The sequence below is a fragment of the Aquarana catesbeiana genome, linkage group LG04 (assembly GCF_042186555.1).
Source record: "Aquarana catesbeiana isolate 2022-GZ linkage group LG04, ASM4218655v1, whole genome shotgun sequence".
Taxonomy (NCBI): Eukaryota; Metazoa; Chordata; class Amphibia; order Anura; family Ranidae; genus Aquarana; species Aquarana catesbeiana.
Window position 1 is genome coordinate 676,101,389 of NC_133327.1, and position 14,203 is coordinate 676,115,591.

Genomic DNA, 14,203 nt, shown 5'->3' on the forward strand with positions numbered 1-14,203 from the left:
CCTCCTTACATCAGGGTCCCCAGAGAGCCCCTCCTTACATCAGGGTCCCCAGAGAGCCCCCCCTTACATCAGGTTCCCCAGAGAGCCCCCCCTTACATCAGGTTCCCCAGAGAGCCCCCCTTTACATCAGGGTCCCCAGAGAGCCCCTCCTTACATCAGGGTCCCCAGAGAGACCCCCCTTACATCAGGTTCCCCAGAGAGCCCCTCCTTACATCAGGGTCCCCAGAGAGCCCCCCCTTACATCAGGTTCCCCAGAGAGCCCCCCTTTACATCAGGGTCCCCAGAGAGCCCCCCCTTACATCAGGGTCCCCAGAGAGCCCCTCCTTACATCAGGGTCCCCAGAGAGCCCCCCCTTACATCAGGGTCCCCAGAGAGCCCCCCCTTACATCAGGGTCCCCAGAGAGCCCCCCCCTTACATCAGGGTCCCCAGAGAGCCCCCCCTTACATCAGGGTCCCCAGAGAGCCCCCCTTACATCAGGGTCCCCAGAGAGACCACCTTACATCAGGGTCCCAAGAGAGACCCCCACTTACATTAGGGTGCCCAGAGAGCCTCCCCCTTAAAATCAGAGTCCCAGAGAGCCTCCCCTTGCATCAGGGTCCCCAGAGAGCCTCCCCCTTAAAATCAGAGTCCCAGAGAGCCTCCCCTTGCATCAGGGTCCCCAGAGATCCCCCCACTTACATCAGGGTCTCCAGGGAGCCCCCCCCCTTGGGGACCCCTGCAGAGACTCGGGGCTATGGGGCCCAGATTCGGGGCTATAGCCTCAAAAGCCACCCCCTAGCAACGCCACTGCAGAACGGTAGAAATACATTACTGGGTACATGGAGACATGTATCTGGAGAGATTCGCTAAGCAGTAATATATTTAAAAAAAAAAATAGTAAGCACCTTTCTACCCCTTTTTTTTTTTTCGGTTGTCTGTGCACAAATATTCAACAGAAGCATAACCAAGGTTTGCAATTTGCAATGGTCATTTACACCAGTCTGTCCTCCATTCAACATGTTGGGCTGAGTAAAAACGAGCCAATAAAATGTACATCTTAACCACTTCAGCCCCGGAAGAATTTACCCCCTTCCTGACCAGAGCGCTTTTTGCGATTCGGCACTGCGTCGCTTTAACTGACAATTGCGCGGTCGTTGCACCCAAACGAAAAATGACATCTTTTTTTCCCCACAAATAGAGCTTTCTTTTGGTGGTATTTGATCGCCTCTGCAGTTTTTATTTTTTGCGCTATAAACAAAAAAATTGCGACAATTTTGTAAAAAATAAAAAAACACAATGGGGGTTATTTACTAAAGGCAAATCCACTTTGCACTGAAAGTGCACTTGGAAGTGCAGTCGCTGTAGATCTGAGGGGGACATGCAAGGAAAATAAAAAACAGCATTTTAGCTTGTACATGATTGGATGATAAAACCAGCAGGGCTTCCACCCCATTTCAGATCTTCCCCTCAGAACTACGGCGACTGCACTTCCAAGTGCACTTGTAGTGCGAAGTGGATTTGCCCTTAGTAAATCAACCCCGATATTTTGTACTTTTTGCTATAATAAATATCCCCATTTTTTTTTTTAAAAAGAAAATTTTTTCTCAGTTTAGGCCGATATGTATTCTTCTACATATTTTTGGTAAAAAAAAAAAAATCGCAATAAGCGTACATTGATTGGTTTGCGCAAAAGTTATAGCGTCTACAAAACAGGGGATAGATTTATAGCATTTTTATTATTTTTTTTTACTAGTAATGGCGGCGATCTGTGATTTTTAGCATGACTGCGACATTATGGCGGACACATCAGACAATTTTGACACATTTTTGGGACCATTGGCATTTATACAGCGATCAGTGCTATAAAAATGCACTGATTACTGTAAAAATGTCACTGGCAGGGAAGGGGTTAACACTAGGGGGCGATCAAGGGGTTAACTGTGTTCCCTGGGAGGTGATTCTAACTGTAGGGGGAGGGGACTGACTAGAGGAAGTGACGGATCGTGGTTCCTAGCTAATAGGAACACACGATCTGTCACTCCTGTCAGAACTCGTCCCTGTTCTGTGTCTCCTGGTCACGATTGCTCGTGGCCGGCGGTCATCGCGACCATCAGCCACGAGCATTGGCACCCCCGGAGTGCAGCGGGCACGTGCGCACACGCCTGCTATCCCAGGGGGCATGGAAAAGTAGATTTATTTACCAGATCCTCTGCTCCTCCATGCTGCTAGGTTGGTCCTCACAGCGTCTTCTTCATCATGCTCTTGCACAGTGGTCTCCTAACTGTGGCCCAGGGGCTGGATGTGGCCCTTTGCTTGCCTTTATCCAGCCCTTGGGGCACTATTCCACCCACTGAATTGGGGCACTATTCTGCCATCTGACACCAACAATGGGGCACAATTTTTTCCACTGATACCAATAATGGGGCACTACTCCTCCCTATGATACAAACCACTATTCCTCCCCCTAGTACCAAATGTGGCAATGTATACTCCCAGTGATGCCGTGAAAATTTCCGCTCCAGCTGGCCACAGTCCGGTCCTCCTAAAGTCTGAAGGACAATAAACCGGCCCTTTGTTTAGAACGTTTGGAGACCCCTGCTCTCGCAGTTCAAGGTCCTGGCCTCATCAAGACTCAAATTGGACATGAAGATGCAGAGGGACAGTCCACTGCTGGAGCATAGGGGAGCACTGTCTGCCAAGGGATCGGAGGATCAGATAAGTAAAAGTGCTTTTTCTCTACCCTATAATACACAAGCAAGTAACCCCGACATTGCAGGTGTAGCCTCAATGCAGTCTGGGAATTTGTTTCTTTAAAGCCCAAGTGAAATTGTGTGCGCAGCACATATACAAAAAAAAGTGTCTTCTTTTGTTTGCCTTCATACAGTAATTAAATATTCAGATTACTTTATTCAGATAAAGGCCATTGCGACCTATGTGAAAACAGCTGTCTTTCTTCAGCAGCCCGTCAAACTACCTGCTGTTGTAAAAAGGGTTGAAATTGAAGCGCCACACCACTGCTAGGAGGTCCAGATACAACTTTATCCCATTAAAGGTCAGAGGTACGATTCAAAAAAGGTATCCAACGCGTTTCGGGGGTCTAAGTGCCCACTTCATCAGGGCTTGACTGGCAACAAAGTGAACAATCCAGAAGCTGAGCTGAGAGAAGCGCTGGTTATCAAGCAGCCATCTCCTTGCTAGCTATGTTGGGCGTACAGCTAAAGGGGGGCACCTTTTCGTAGCCAGGCTTACAAAGCACATAGGAACATGGGACAAAGTGCTTTGTATTTTGTCCTCTGGGAAACTGAACAATGGAAAAAATTGAAGTGAGAGTTCTTCTTTAAGCGCAGAAATGCTATACCAGCTGTGATCAACCTTTATTCAATATGATGTAAAAGAGGCCTGAAGTTAGCCATTTACTATGATAGGGCAATTTATTAATGGCAAAGGACTTTTATGGAAGGAACTTTTATGAGAATGCGCCCCGATCCCACCCAATTGTGTGACAATAGGGAATGAATTTTTCGCTATTTTCACACTAAAGTTCCTCTCCGCCAATCAGTAGGCAGGCCTTAAAGACCCGTTTCCCGATTGGCCAAAGCGTCAGGCAATCCTATTGGATGCCTAGCCTTGGAGGAACAGAGAGGAGACGAAAGAGGCCGTGGGAGGAGCGTACACCAGAGCCGCTGCCCACAGAGGAGGAGAGGATGCCCCAGCCCTAGACTGCGTAGGCGGGGTGGGGGCAATGTCTGTCAGTCTCGCTCCGCAGGCCGGGCGGGGAGTGCTGGGCTGGATGTCTTTCAATCCCAAGCTTTGGGCCGGGGGGGGTGTACGGGGGGGTGTACTGCCAGTACCGCCCAGGGGAGAAAGGGGTGCTTGTTTGCCCTTGTTTGCCACCCCCTCAAAGGAAAACACCATCAGGCGCCACTGATGTAGATGCTTTAATGTCTACACTAAAAGGAGTCTAGTTATATATGTTTTCACTCACAGTTCACACAAATTTCACTCAGAATTCACATATTTTCCACTGGAATCCTGTTGGAAAAATGTGTAAAGTATGAATCATGTGTAAAAAAAAAAAGTAAATGTATGAAACCGACCCCCTACAGCAGAAAATAGCCTAAAACATCAGAAAACGATTACAATTTTAGCACTATAGCTAATCGTACAGATAGTTTAAGGGTTTTGAGGTTAACAAGATCCATTTAGTTAGAGTTAGGAGTTATGTTTACAGGTTAAGGATGGGGAGGGTTCAAGTTAGGGTTCGGTTAACTGTTGAAGGTTAATTTTTAGCATTAGTATTGATGCGGGGGTTTTATTTCAGGGGTTCAAGGTTAGTTGACTTTTATTCAGTAGTTTTCAGGGTCAGGTTAAAATTTATCTATAGCCAAATCTTTTTTTTTTTTTTTTTGTAGTTTTGGATAGAGTGGAGAAGGAATTGAAAGACCGATCAGGTTTTTACTGCTGCCAGTGTCCCCGGTATGGGGGATTCACCTGGTGACCATTATCACCATTAGTGGAAGTGAAAGAAAATCCCAAAGTTTGATTTGTCACCAGAACAGAACAGGAATAAAGGGGAAATCTTCCTGTTGTTGGAGGCTCCAATGTAGAAATTCCTTTACTTCCGGCCTGGTGAAAAAAAGATTGTTCCCAAGTAGAACAAATCTGAAATCTGAAAAAAGGAGCACTGGATGGTTCTCTTAAGAGCCCATATTCAATTATTGCCGACAAAGTTGACACGAATGAAAGAGAAATAGTATCCAATGCATTTTGGGGGCATTTTCCCCTTCAGCAGGGCTGAAATGAGCAATGACAAGGTTGGTTGAAGAACCCCAGCTAAAAAGTCCTATGTTTAGAGATGGCATCAATCAGAACAAAAAAGTCAGATAAAGGGAGATTGTTTGGCCCACTGAAACGAGTTGAATATCTCTCAATTTTGTCAGCAATAAATGATTATGGACTCCTAAGATGACCTTTTTTTTTTTTTTTTGTTAATTTCACCTGGATTTCTCAGTGGAGGTCATTACTCCACGTTGTGTTAGAGCTGCCGTGGTCTGGTCATCAAGCCCAAGCACTATTCCCTGACAGACACTATAAAGTTTTGATTCCAGCACCTCATACCCACTTCCTCTTGAGCTTTTTATTGCTGCCTGTTTCCCTGTTACAGATTTTCCCTAAAACATTGCCCCCAGAGCAGGACATGAGGGGAAATCTCTCTAACGGAGCCCCAGATAGCTATAAAACCTCACAGGGATTCCAGCTTTTGCTTATATATTTTTAAAATATCTGTGAAAGAATCATGCAGTGCCATGGTCATTTAACCCCAGATGAAGGTATTGTTTGGCCACTGAAATGCATTGGTTGCATCTCAATTTTTTCAGCAATTAATATGGAATGTTACCATGAATGTCTGGCCCTCTTTTTTTTTTTTGGACAATTTCACCTGAAATTCTCAGTGATGGCCATCATCCCGCTTTGTGTTAGAGCTGCTGAGGTCTGGCCATCAAGCCCGAGCATTGCCCCTTGATGGACAGAATGAAGTTTTGAGTCCAAGCCTAATACCTACTTCTTTATTCCAAGCATTGCCCCTTGATGGATGGAATGTAGTTTTCAGTCCAAGCCTTATACCTTACTTCTTTATCCCAAGCACTAATCCTTGATGGATGGAATGAAGTTTTGAATCCAAGCCCAATACCTACTTCTTTATCCAAAGCATTGCTCCTTGGTGGATGGAATGAAGTTTGGAATCCAAGCCTCACACCTACTTCCTCAGCCCATACATTGCTCGTTGATAGACATAATGACGTTTGTAATCCAAGCCTCACACCTACTTTCTCAGCCCAAGCATTGCTCCTTCATGGACGGAATTAAGTTTTGAGTCCAGTGCCTAATACCTACTTCATTAGCCCAAACACTGATCCTTGATAGATGGAATTACGTTTTGAGTCAAAGCCTAATACATACTTCCTTATCCCAAGCATTGCCCCTTGATGGATGGAATGAAGTTCTGAGTCCAAGCCTAATACCTACTTCTTTATCCCAAGCATTGCTCCTTGATGAATGCAATGAAGTTTTGAATCCAAGCCTCACATCTACTTGTTAGCCCAAGCATTGCTCATTGATAGACATAATGAAGTTTTGAGTCCAAGCATAACACCTACTTTCTCAGCCCAAGCATTGCTCCTTGATGGACATAATTAAGTTTTGAGTCCAGGCCTAATACCTACTTCCTCTTGTGCTTTTTGATGTTGTCTGTTTCCCTGTAGCACAGTGGTTCTCAACCTTCCTAGTGCCGTGACCCCTTGATAAAATTTCCCAAGTTGTGGGGACCCTCAACATTAAAATTATTTTCGTAGCGTGGAGTGTCAGCACCCAAGGCAAGACAATTAATTTGCACCCCTAACCCACAGACATTTAGCTCTCCCTGAGTTCCTTCCACTCGTACAGTATTAAAACCCCTTATGGTACATTTTAGGATGTACCACTCTTTCTCTTTGTTCTTTTTCCTTTCCCTTTTATCTCTCTCTTTCCTAATTTCTTGTCCCCCCCCCCCCCCCCATCCCTCTCTCTAGCCATTTTTCTTTTTCTCTTATCCTTTCTCTCCTTTTTTCTTTGTTCCTCCCCTTCTTTTTTCGCTCCCTTCCATGTATTCTCTATTTTTATTTCTTCTCTTACTCCTTGGTGGGGGGAATGGGATGAGTGGCAGTGCTGACGGGGAGTTGGGATGAGTGGCAGCACTGGTGGGGGGTGGGATCAGTGGCAAGTGCTGGGGGGAGTTCTGATCAGCCAACTTAGGTGCTCTTGATCAAGGTCATCTGCTGATCTGAGAACTGTAGTGGGGACTTTTAATGGCAACTATAATCACAGGTAGTGTTACTTACTGTGTCTCTGAACTTTGTGGTGTCTCGTAGCAGTGACACCTATGCCGAAATCAGGAGCTGGGTCTCCTCCAGCTCCTCCCACTTCACATTCCTCACCAGTCAGCTGACCTCTAGTCTCTGTCCCCCAGCCATGCCATGAACTGAATGGGCAGCTGCGAAGAGGCTGAGTGGGTGGCTGCGGTCTCCAGGGACAGCCCTGTTGGGTGACCGTAAAAACGCTGGGAGAGCGGTGTGGGCTACAGGAACAGCCCAGGATTCGGTGACCCCTGGCAAATCTTCATTTGACCCCCAAGGGGGTCCCGACCCCCAGGTTGAGAACCACTGCTGTAGCAGATTTAAACTAAAACATTGCACCCAGAACAGGAAGTGAAGGGAAATCTCTCTAACAGAGCCCCAGATAGCTGTAAAACCTGACAGGGGTCCAAGCCTTTCCCCATTCATTCTAAAACCATCTGTTAAAGAATCACGCAGTGCCATGGTCATTTCAACCCTGATGAAGGCATTGTTTGGCCCCCAAACTTGTTGGCTACCTTGTTCTAGTCTTTCCCCATTCATTCTAAAACTAAAAAGAAAAGTTTTGGGTAAATATACATTGGTGTTAGGGAACAGGGTAGGAGTTCATTTTAGGAGATGGGTAAATGTTACGGCAAAGGTAAAGAGATAAGGTAACAGTAGATGTAAAGCTGGTCATACACGTATAGAATTTCGGCCAACACTGGTAGTTGTCAGAAAAATCTATCTACATTCGTGCCGTTAGTGGACCCAACTTTACCGACGATTCTGATCGTGGGCCCAGCTGATGTCGATGGATCCGAAGCAAAAACTTTTACCGTTTCAACTAAAGTGTATACATGTATGTTATAATCGAAACAAAAAGAATATTCTGTCTTGTATAATTTATATATGTTTTTATTGTTATCGAACGATCACTACCATCATGGAAACGATCATGTAAACAAGTTGATTCTATCAGTTAGTGGACAATTCACTTTCGACCAACGAATAATCGTTCAGTCTGCAAACGGCCGAAATTCTATAAGTGTACAGCCAGCATTAGGGATATGAGACAGTTATGGGGACGTGAGTGCTTACAGTAAAATTCACATTTGTTCTCGGCGCTGAAAGCCCCACGGCCAAATGTCCTGTGTCAGGTTTCAGGCGCTGTAAAGTAAGGTACCATGTAAATACGGCACTTTAATACAGTGAATTAAAAGTAAAAAATATGACATAAAAAAATACTTTCACGTTATTATTACAATAACAGTTCTACATGAATGATCTCTAAAAAATACTTTAATTTTACCAGTTTTGTCTTGATGCTATCAATCCACTGCGTTCAAGTCAATACAGTATCTCAAAATCACAGTGCACTGGCTATGCTGTATAAGAGACCATGTACTTGTTGGCTCTACGATATAGTCCTTAGTGAATCTCTCGCATTGCATATATATGGAGGTTCTAAATTAACACCGGCACAAATATGGTTTGAAATGAAGGTTCTACAGTTCATCACTGAGATGCACTGACAGCAGAAAATACAGGAATGGGAAGGACAGGACAAGCAAACATGCAGCAACACTCAGCAACAAGAATGTGGCCCAATGGCCCATAATGGAAATTGTCCAGAATGAATACTTCGGAATAACGTTAACAAATGTATCCGCTAATGCCACCACATCAGCACCTTTGAAATGTCATTTTCACAATCTACAGTACATTTTTTTAAAGGTGTGTCTTAATTTTGGTACGTATATACATAACAAAACTGAGACGTCACTTTGATGTCATGATGTCAGTGACCCCAGCCGGGAGATCTTTACTGGTTATGGATGTGACAGTAATATTGGAGAAAACGAATCTCAGCTGAAACCTTGAAACAGCTAAAACCATTGGTGGTAGGCAACCTTGATCCAACTAATAAGCTGGCCATACATGCTTAGATTTTTGTTTATATGTTCCTAGGCAAATTGTCATGACGTCCGTGATTCCAGCTAGAAGATCTTTACTGGTTATGGATGTGACAGTAATATTGGAGAAAGCTAACCTCCACTGAAAACTTGATACAGCTAAAAACATTGGCGGTAGGCAACCTTGATCCAACTAATAAGCTGGCCATCCATGGTTAGATTTTTCTTCATACCTTTGTAGAAAAAATTGTCATGATGCCCATGACTCGGGCTAGGAGATCTTTACTGGTTATGGATGTGACAGAATTGTTGGAGAAAACCAGCCTCGGCTGAAACCTTGGTACAGCTGAAACCATTGGTGGTATGTAACTTTGATTAAACTAATAAGCTGGCTATACATGGTTAGATTTCTGTGTGAATGTTTGAAGAAAAATAACGAATTATTCCCATCATTAAGTCAAATACTGTATTTATCGGTGTATAACACACACTTTTTTCCCCTGAAAACAGAGCTTAAACCCTGCCTGCGTGTTATACGCTGATATTTTTTTTATTATTTTAACATGGGGGCCTACTTTAAAGCTGCCATACTTACAGAGTTAAGAAAACATTACTGAAGGCCCTTTCTCATACAACGTTCCTCCTGTGTCACTCTCAATGTAAATGGAAGCCTGTAATACCTCAAGTTACGCCGCTCGTTCTGGCCGCTCTCCTCCTCCCGCTCTGCCTCTTCCTTGATTATAGCTTTTGATTGGAGGAGGAGAGCGGCCACGTGACCATCAGTTAAATTGCAGAGGAGAGTCACATGACCAGGTCCAGGAGAAAGCGGCGTTAATTGAGGTATTACAGGCTTCCGTTTACATTGAGAGTGACACAGGGGGAACGTTGTATGAGAAAGGGCTGTAAGCAATGATTTACAATGAGGGTCACATAGGAGGAGCGGTGTATGAGAAGGGGCTGGCAGTGATGTTTTCTCAACTTTAAAGTATGCTGGCAGCGCTCTGCCAGGAGACTGGGGGTCTCCTGGGAGTGCAGGGGGGCTTTATAATGAAAGAAGTCACTGTACTGTGCAGGGAAAGGGGGCTGCGTAATGTGCAGGGGGTCCGTGTGCTGTGCAGGGAGTCCGTGTGCTGTGCAGAGAGCCCGTGTGCTGTGCAGGGGGTTCCGTGTGCTGTGCAGGGAGCCGTGTGCTGTGCAGGAGGTCCGTGTGCTGTGCAGGGGGTTCCGTGTGCTGTGCAAGGGGTCCATGTGCTGTGAAGGGGGCCGTGTGCTGTGCAGGAGGTCCGTGTGCTGTGCAGGGAGCCGTGTGCTGTGCAGGGGGTCCGTGTGCTGTGCAGGGGGTCCGTGTGCTGTGCAAGGGGTCCGTGTGGTGTGCAAGGGGTCCGTGTGCTGTGCAGGGGGTCCGTGTGCTGTGCAGGGGGTCCGTGTGCTGTGCAGGGGGTTCCGTGTGCTGTGCAGGGGGTCCATGTGCTGTGCAGGGGGCCGTGTGCTGTGCAGGAGGTCCGTGTGCTGTGCAGGGAGCCGTGTGCTGTGCAGGGGGTCCGTGTGGTGTGCAAGGGGTCCGTGTGCTGTGCAGGGGGTCCGTGTGCTGTGCAGGGGTTCCGTGTGCTGTGCAGGGGGTTCCGTGTGCTGTGCAAGGGGTCCATGTGCTGTGCAGGGGGCCGTGTGCTGTGCAAAGTTTTTTTCCTAAAAACTTCCCTCTTAAAATTAGGGTGCGTGTTATACGCCAATAAATACGGTAATTTTATTCTAAATCCCTTAACATTCTGCCTAGATCTGCTATTTGAATGGAATTCCAGACATAGTAAACAGGTCTCATTGTTTGAGAAATTGTTTCCATCCAGCTCCTTTGAATTTTCTTGTCACTACGGTCAAAAACGAACATCGGTTTGATCACTACCCCATATAAGAATTGCATGATCTTTCAGAGAACAAAAACTTTTGAATAATATTCTAATGGTGTATGGCCAGCTGTAGTCTTTGGTATTAAGCTAGTTTAAAAAGTGTCTGAACCTGCCTGAAAGTTGTCATGTGCATGGCCAGAACTACTATCACAGCCATGACTAGTAGATATCTCTCTGCTGGGGTTGCAGACAATAAAAATAACAACCAAGGCTTGAAAAGTTCTATGTGTAGCATAAAAACATTAGGATGTCTGTTACTAAATGCCCAAATCAAGACTCAATGTTGAAACCATTGGTGGTGGGTAACCTGGATCTGATAATCTTTGATATCAAGCTGGTTCAAAGTGGATGAACATTAGCACGTGCATGGCCAAAGTTACCATCACAGCCATAACCTGTTGATTTATTTCTTCTGGGATTGCAGACATCAGAAAAAAACAGCCAGTGTCTGAAAAATTCTGCATGTAAAGTATGGCATTAGGATGTCTGGTACTACATGCTCAAATAAAGAAAAAGTCGGCACTCAACCAATAAACCTCATGGTTGAAACAAATGAACCATCAGTTGTAGGTAACCTTGATCTTTGGTATCAAGCTGGAAAAAAGTGTCTGAACGTGGCTGAAAATTGGGCATGTGCATGACTAAAATTACTACCTCAGACATAACCGGTGGAAATTTCTTTGTTGGTGCTGCAGACATAAAAAAAAAAAACAGCCATTGTCTGAAAAATGCTTTGTATAATGGACGACATTAAGGTGTATGGTACTCGATGCTCAAACCAAGCAAACGCCAACATTCAACCAATAAACCTCATGGTTGATACAGCTGAAACCATTGGTGGTGAGTAACCTTGATCCAGTTGGTACAAAGTGGCTGAACTTGCCTGACAATTGGCATGTGCAAAGCCAGAATTACTATCACAGCCATGGCGGGTGGAAATCTCTTTGCTGGGGTTGTAGACATCAGAAAAAAAAAACAGGCAATGCTTTAAAAATGCTGTCTGTAAGGACTAGGGTGTCTGTTACTATATGCTTAAAAAAGATGAAAAAGCCAGCACTCAACCAATAAAAGTTATGGTTTTAATGTGGTTATATTGCAGCAGTGATAATAAAAAGTACTATGCCTTTTCTTTGCTTTCCTTTGCTTTTTTGTTATCACAACTGGGATATGGCCTCATTAAAAGCATGATTTTTTTTTTTTTTTTTTTGGTTGAGTGTTGGCGCCTTCTTATTTTGAGCTTTAATACGGTATCACCATCAACCATGCACTCCCTGCCTGTGTCCCGATAAGGGTCAGATGGTGGATGGATTTGTAGCTAGTTGGTACTATGTGTTGTCCCTGTGCTCTGTGCTGGTTTCTTCATAGAAATACAAGCTAGTGAAAACAGCAGTACAGCCAAATTTGGCCAGTCTGCTCCAGGTAGTGAAGGTAGGTCTTGGACAACAGTAAACATCTGCCCCACCCAACTCAAAAAGGAATTATGCCGCATACACATGACCGGTTTTGCCGTCGTAATAAACTCCGACGGTTTCTCCGACGGAACTCCGACGTAATCCCATTCAAGCGGTCTTGCCTACACACGGTCAACTCAAAGTCCGACCAAAGTCCGACCGTCCAGAACGCAGTGACCTACAACACTTACGACGGGACTAGAAAAAGGAAGTTCAATAGCCAGTAGCCAATAGCTTCTGTCTCGTACTTGCATGCGTCTTTTTTGGTCCGTCGGACCAGCATACAGACGATCAGTTTTCCCGATAGGAATTGGGTCCGTCGGAAATATTTAGAACATGTTCCATTTCTAGGTTCGTCAGAATTTTCGAAAAAAAAAGTCAGATGAGGCCTACACACGATCGGTATATACGATGAAAAGCTTCCATCGGACTTTTTTCTGTAGGACATTCCGCTCGTGTGTACGCGGCTTTACTCCTGAAATATCTTAGATATAATAATTAACACAAAATGAAAAAAAAAAAAAATGTTAGACATATACATGAGGATCACTATGGAAATGGATTTTCTTACCTTCATGGGCGCAAGTTGTATCGGTGTGATACATGATGGATCCACCATAGGCTTAGGCCTATTGGCTGTGTCTGCCAGCAAACTTTGCCATTGTTGAGGAAGGCCTATGAACTTTTGCTCCTTGTGATCGAATCCCGTGTGAACCCTGTGTTCAAAGTTAGAAGGCCCTGATATTTCAATTTTTTTCTTCTTTTTCCCAAACATTTTGGGCAATCCGGTTAAACCTAAAGAAAAAATAGGAGGTTTATTTTTTACCAAGGTACTACAAATAAACACCGCTTAATTTTTCTGAAGGAAGACAACTGATCACAAGCTAATGTTCACTTGGGCAGTTCATGTTCTACTGACATCTGAGATGGAAGCACACACAGTTATTAGTAAAGAGATGCACCCTCCAAAAATCGTATTGGTCAATAAAGGAAATGTAAACAGTTGTAACTGTTTGGGTTAAAGGGAACCAGATAAAATATTGTTCCAGCATTAAATTGTAGTTGGTATGGGACGTTTCTTTGTTAGAAGTCAGATGTCTGTCACTTTTTGAGCAAAGGCAAGGCCAACTTTGGAAAATAGTTAGCTGCATTCGGAGAATATATAGAAAATGTTCAAAATACATGCTTGGGAAAAAAAAAAAAAACTTTTTCATACATTTTTAAATGCCTCTTCCATGCATCACAATGTGTTTTGGGTGCATTCTAGGTATGCATTTTGTGAGAAGGTATTTTGTATACAACCCTATGCACTGAAACTCGTGTTGAGATTTACACCCATATTTGACTTTCTACACTCAAATTGACCCAGAACGGGTCTTGCGTTTCTTTGGATGGCGGAGCTATGCTATAAGAATGGAACAGTTAATAGCCCAGTATCATGACATTTATGATTCTTTCATGTATAGATGGACACCATACTTGGTATTTGTGGATTTTACAGACTTTAAGACCCTGGCATGAATGTTAATGAATAGATAGACACCATGGTTGGTATTCTTGGATTCTCCAGATTTTAACACCCTAGCATGAATGTTTCTGAAAAGATAAAACTCTATCATTGGTATTAATGAATTCTCCAAAATGTAAGACCCTGGCATGAATGTTCATGGATAGATAGACACCATGACTGGTATTCATTAATTCTCCAGACCTTAAGACCCTGGCCTGAATGTTTATGCATAAATAGACACTATTGGTTGGTATTCATGGATTCTCCAGACTTTAAGACACTGGCATTAGTGTTCATGAATAGCTAAACACCATGGTTGGTATTCATGGATTCTCCAAACGTTAAGACCTTGGCATGAATGATCATGAATAGATGGACGCCATAGTTGGTATTCATTGATTCTCCAGACTTTAAGACCTTGGCATGAATATTCACAAATAGATGAACACTATGGCTGGTATTATAGGATACTCCAGACTTTAAGACCCTGGCAAGAATGTTCATGAATAGATGGACACCATAGCTGGTATTCATCATAAATTCTCCAGACCTTAAGACCCTGGCATGAGTGTT

General features: G+C 44.1%; 1 protein-coding gene across 3 annotated transcripts in view; it reads right to left on the reverse strand.

Annotated features, from left to right (window-relative positions):
- Nucleotides 1-14,203, reverse strand: part of PAK5 (p21 (RAC1) activated kinase 5) — a 212,384-nt gene that overhangs the window by 119,818 nt on the left and 78,363 nt on the right. For 2 of the 3 annotated variants that reach the window (XM_073628637.1, XM_073628636.1), the window contains exon 2: nucleotides 12,692-12,915. In XM_073628637.1, coding sequence (XP_073484738.1) covers nucleotides 12,692-12,915 — 224 coding nt within the window. Of the gene's footprint in view, nucleotides 1-7,950; nucleotides 8,020-12,691; nucleotides 12,916-14,203 lie in introns of all 3 variants that reach the window. The other variant, XM_073628635.1, reaches the window with a different exon arrangement.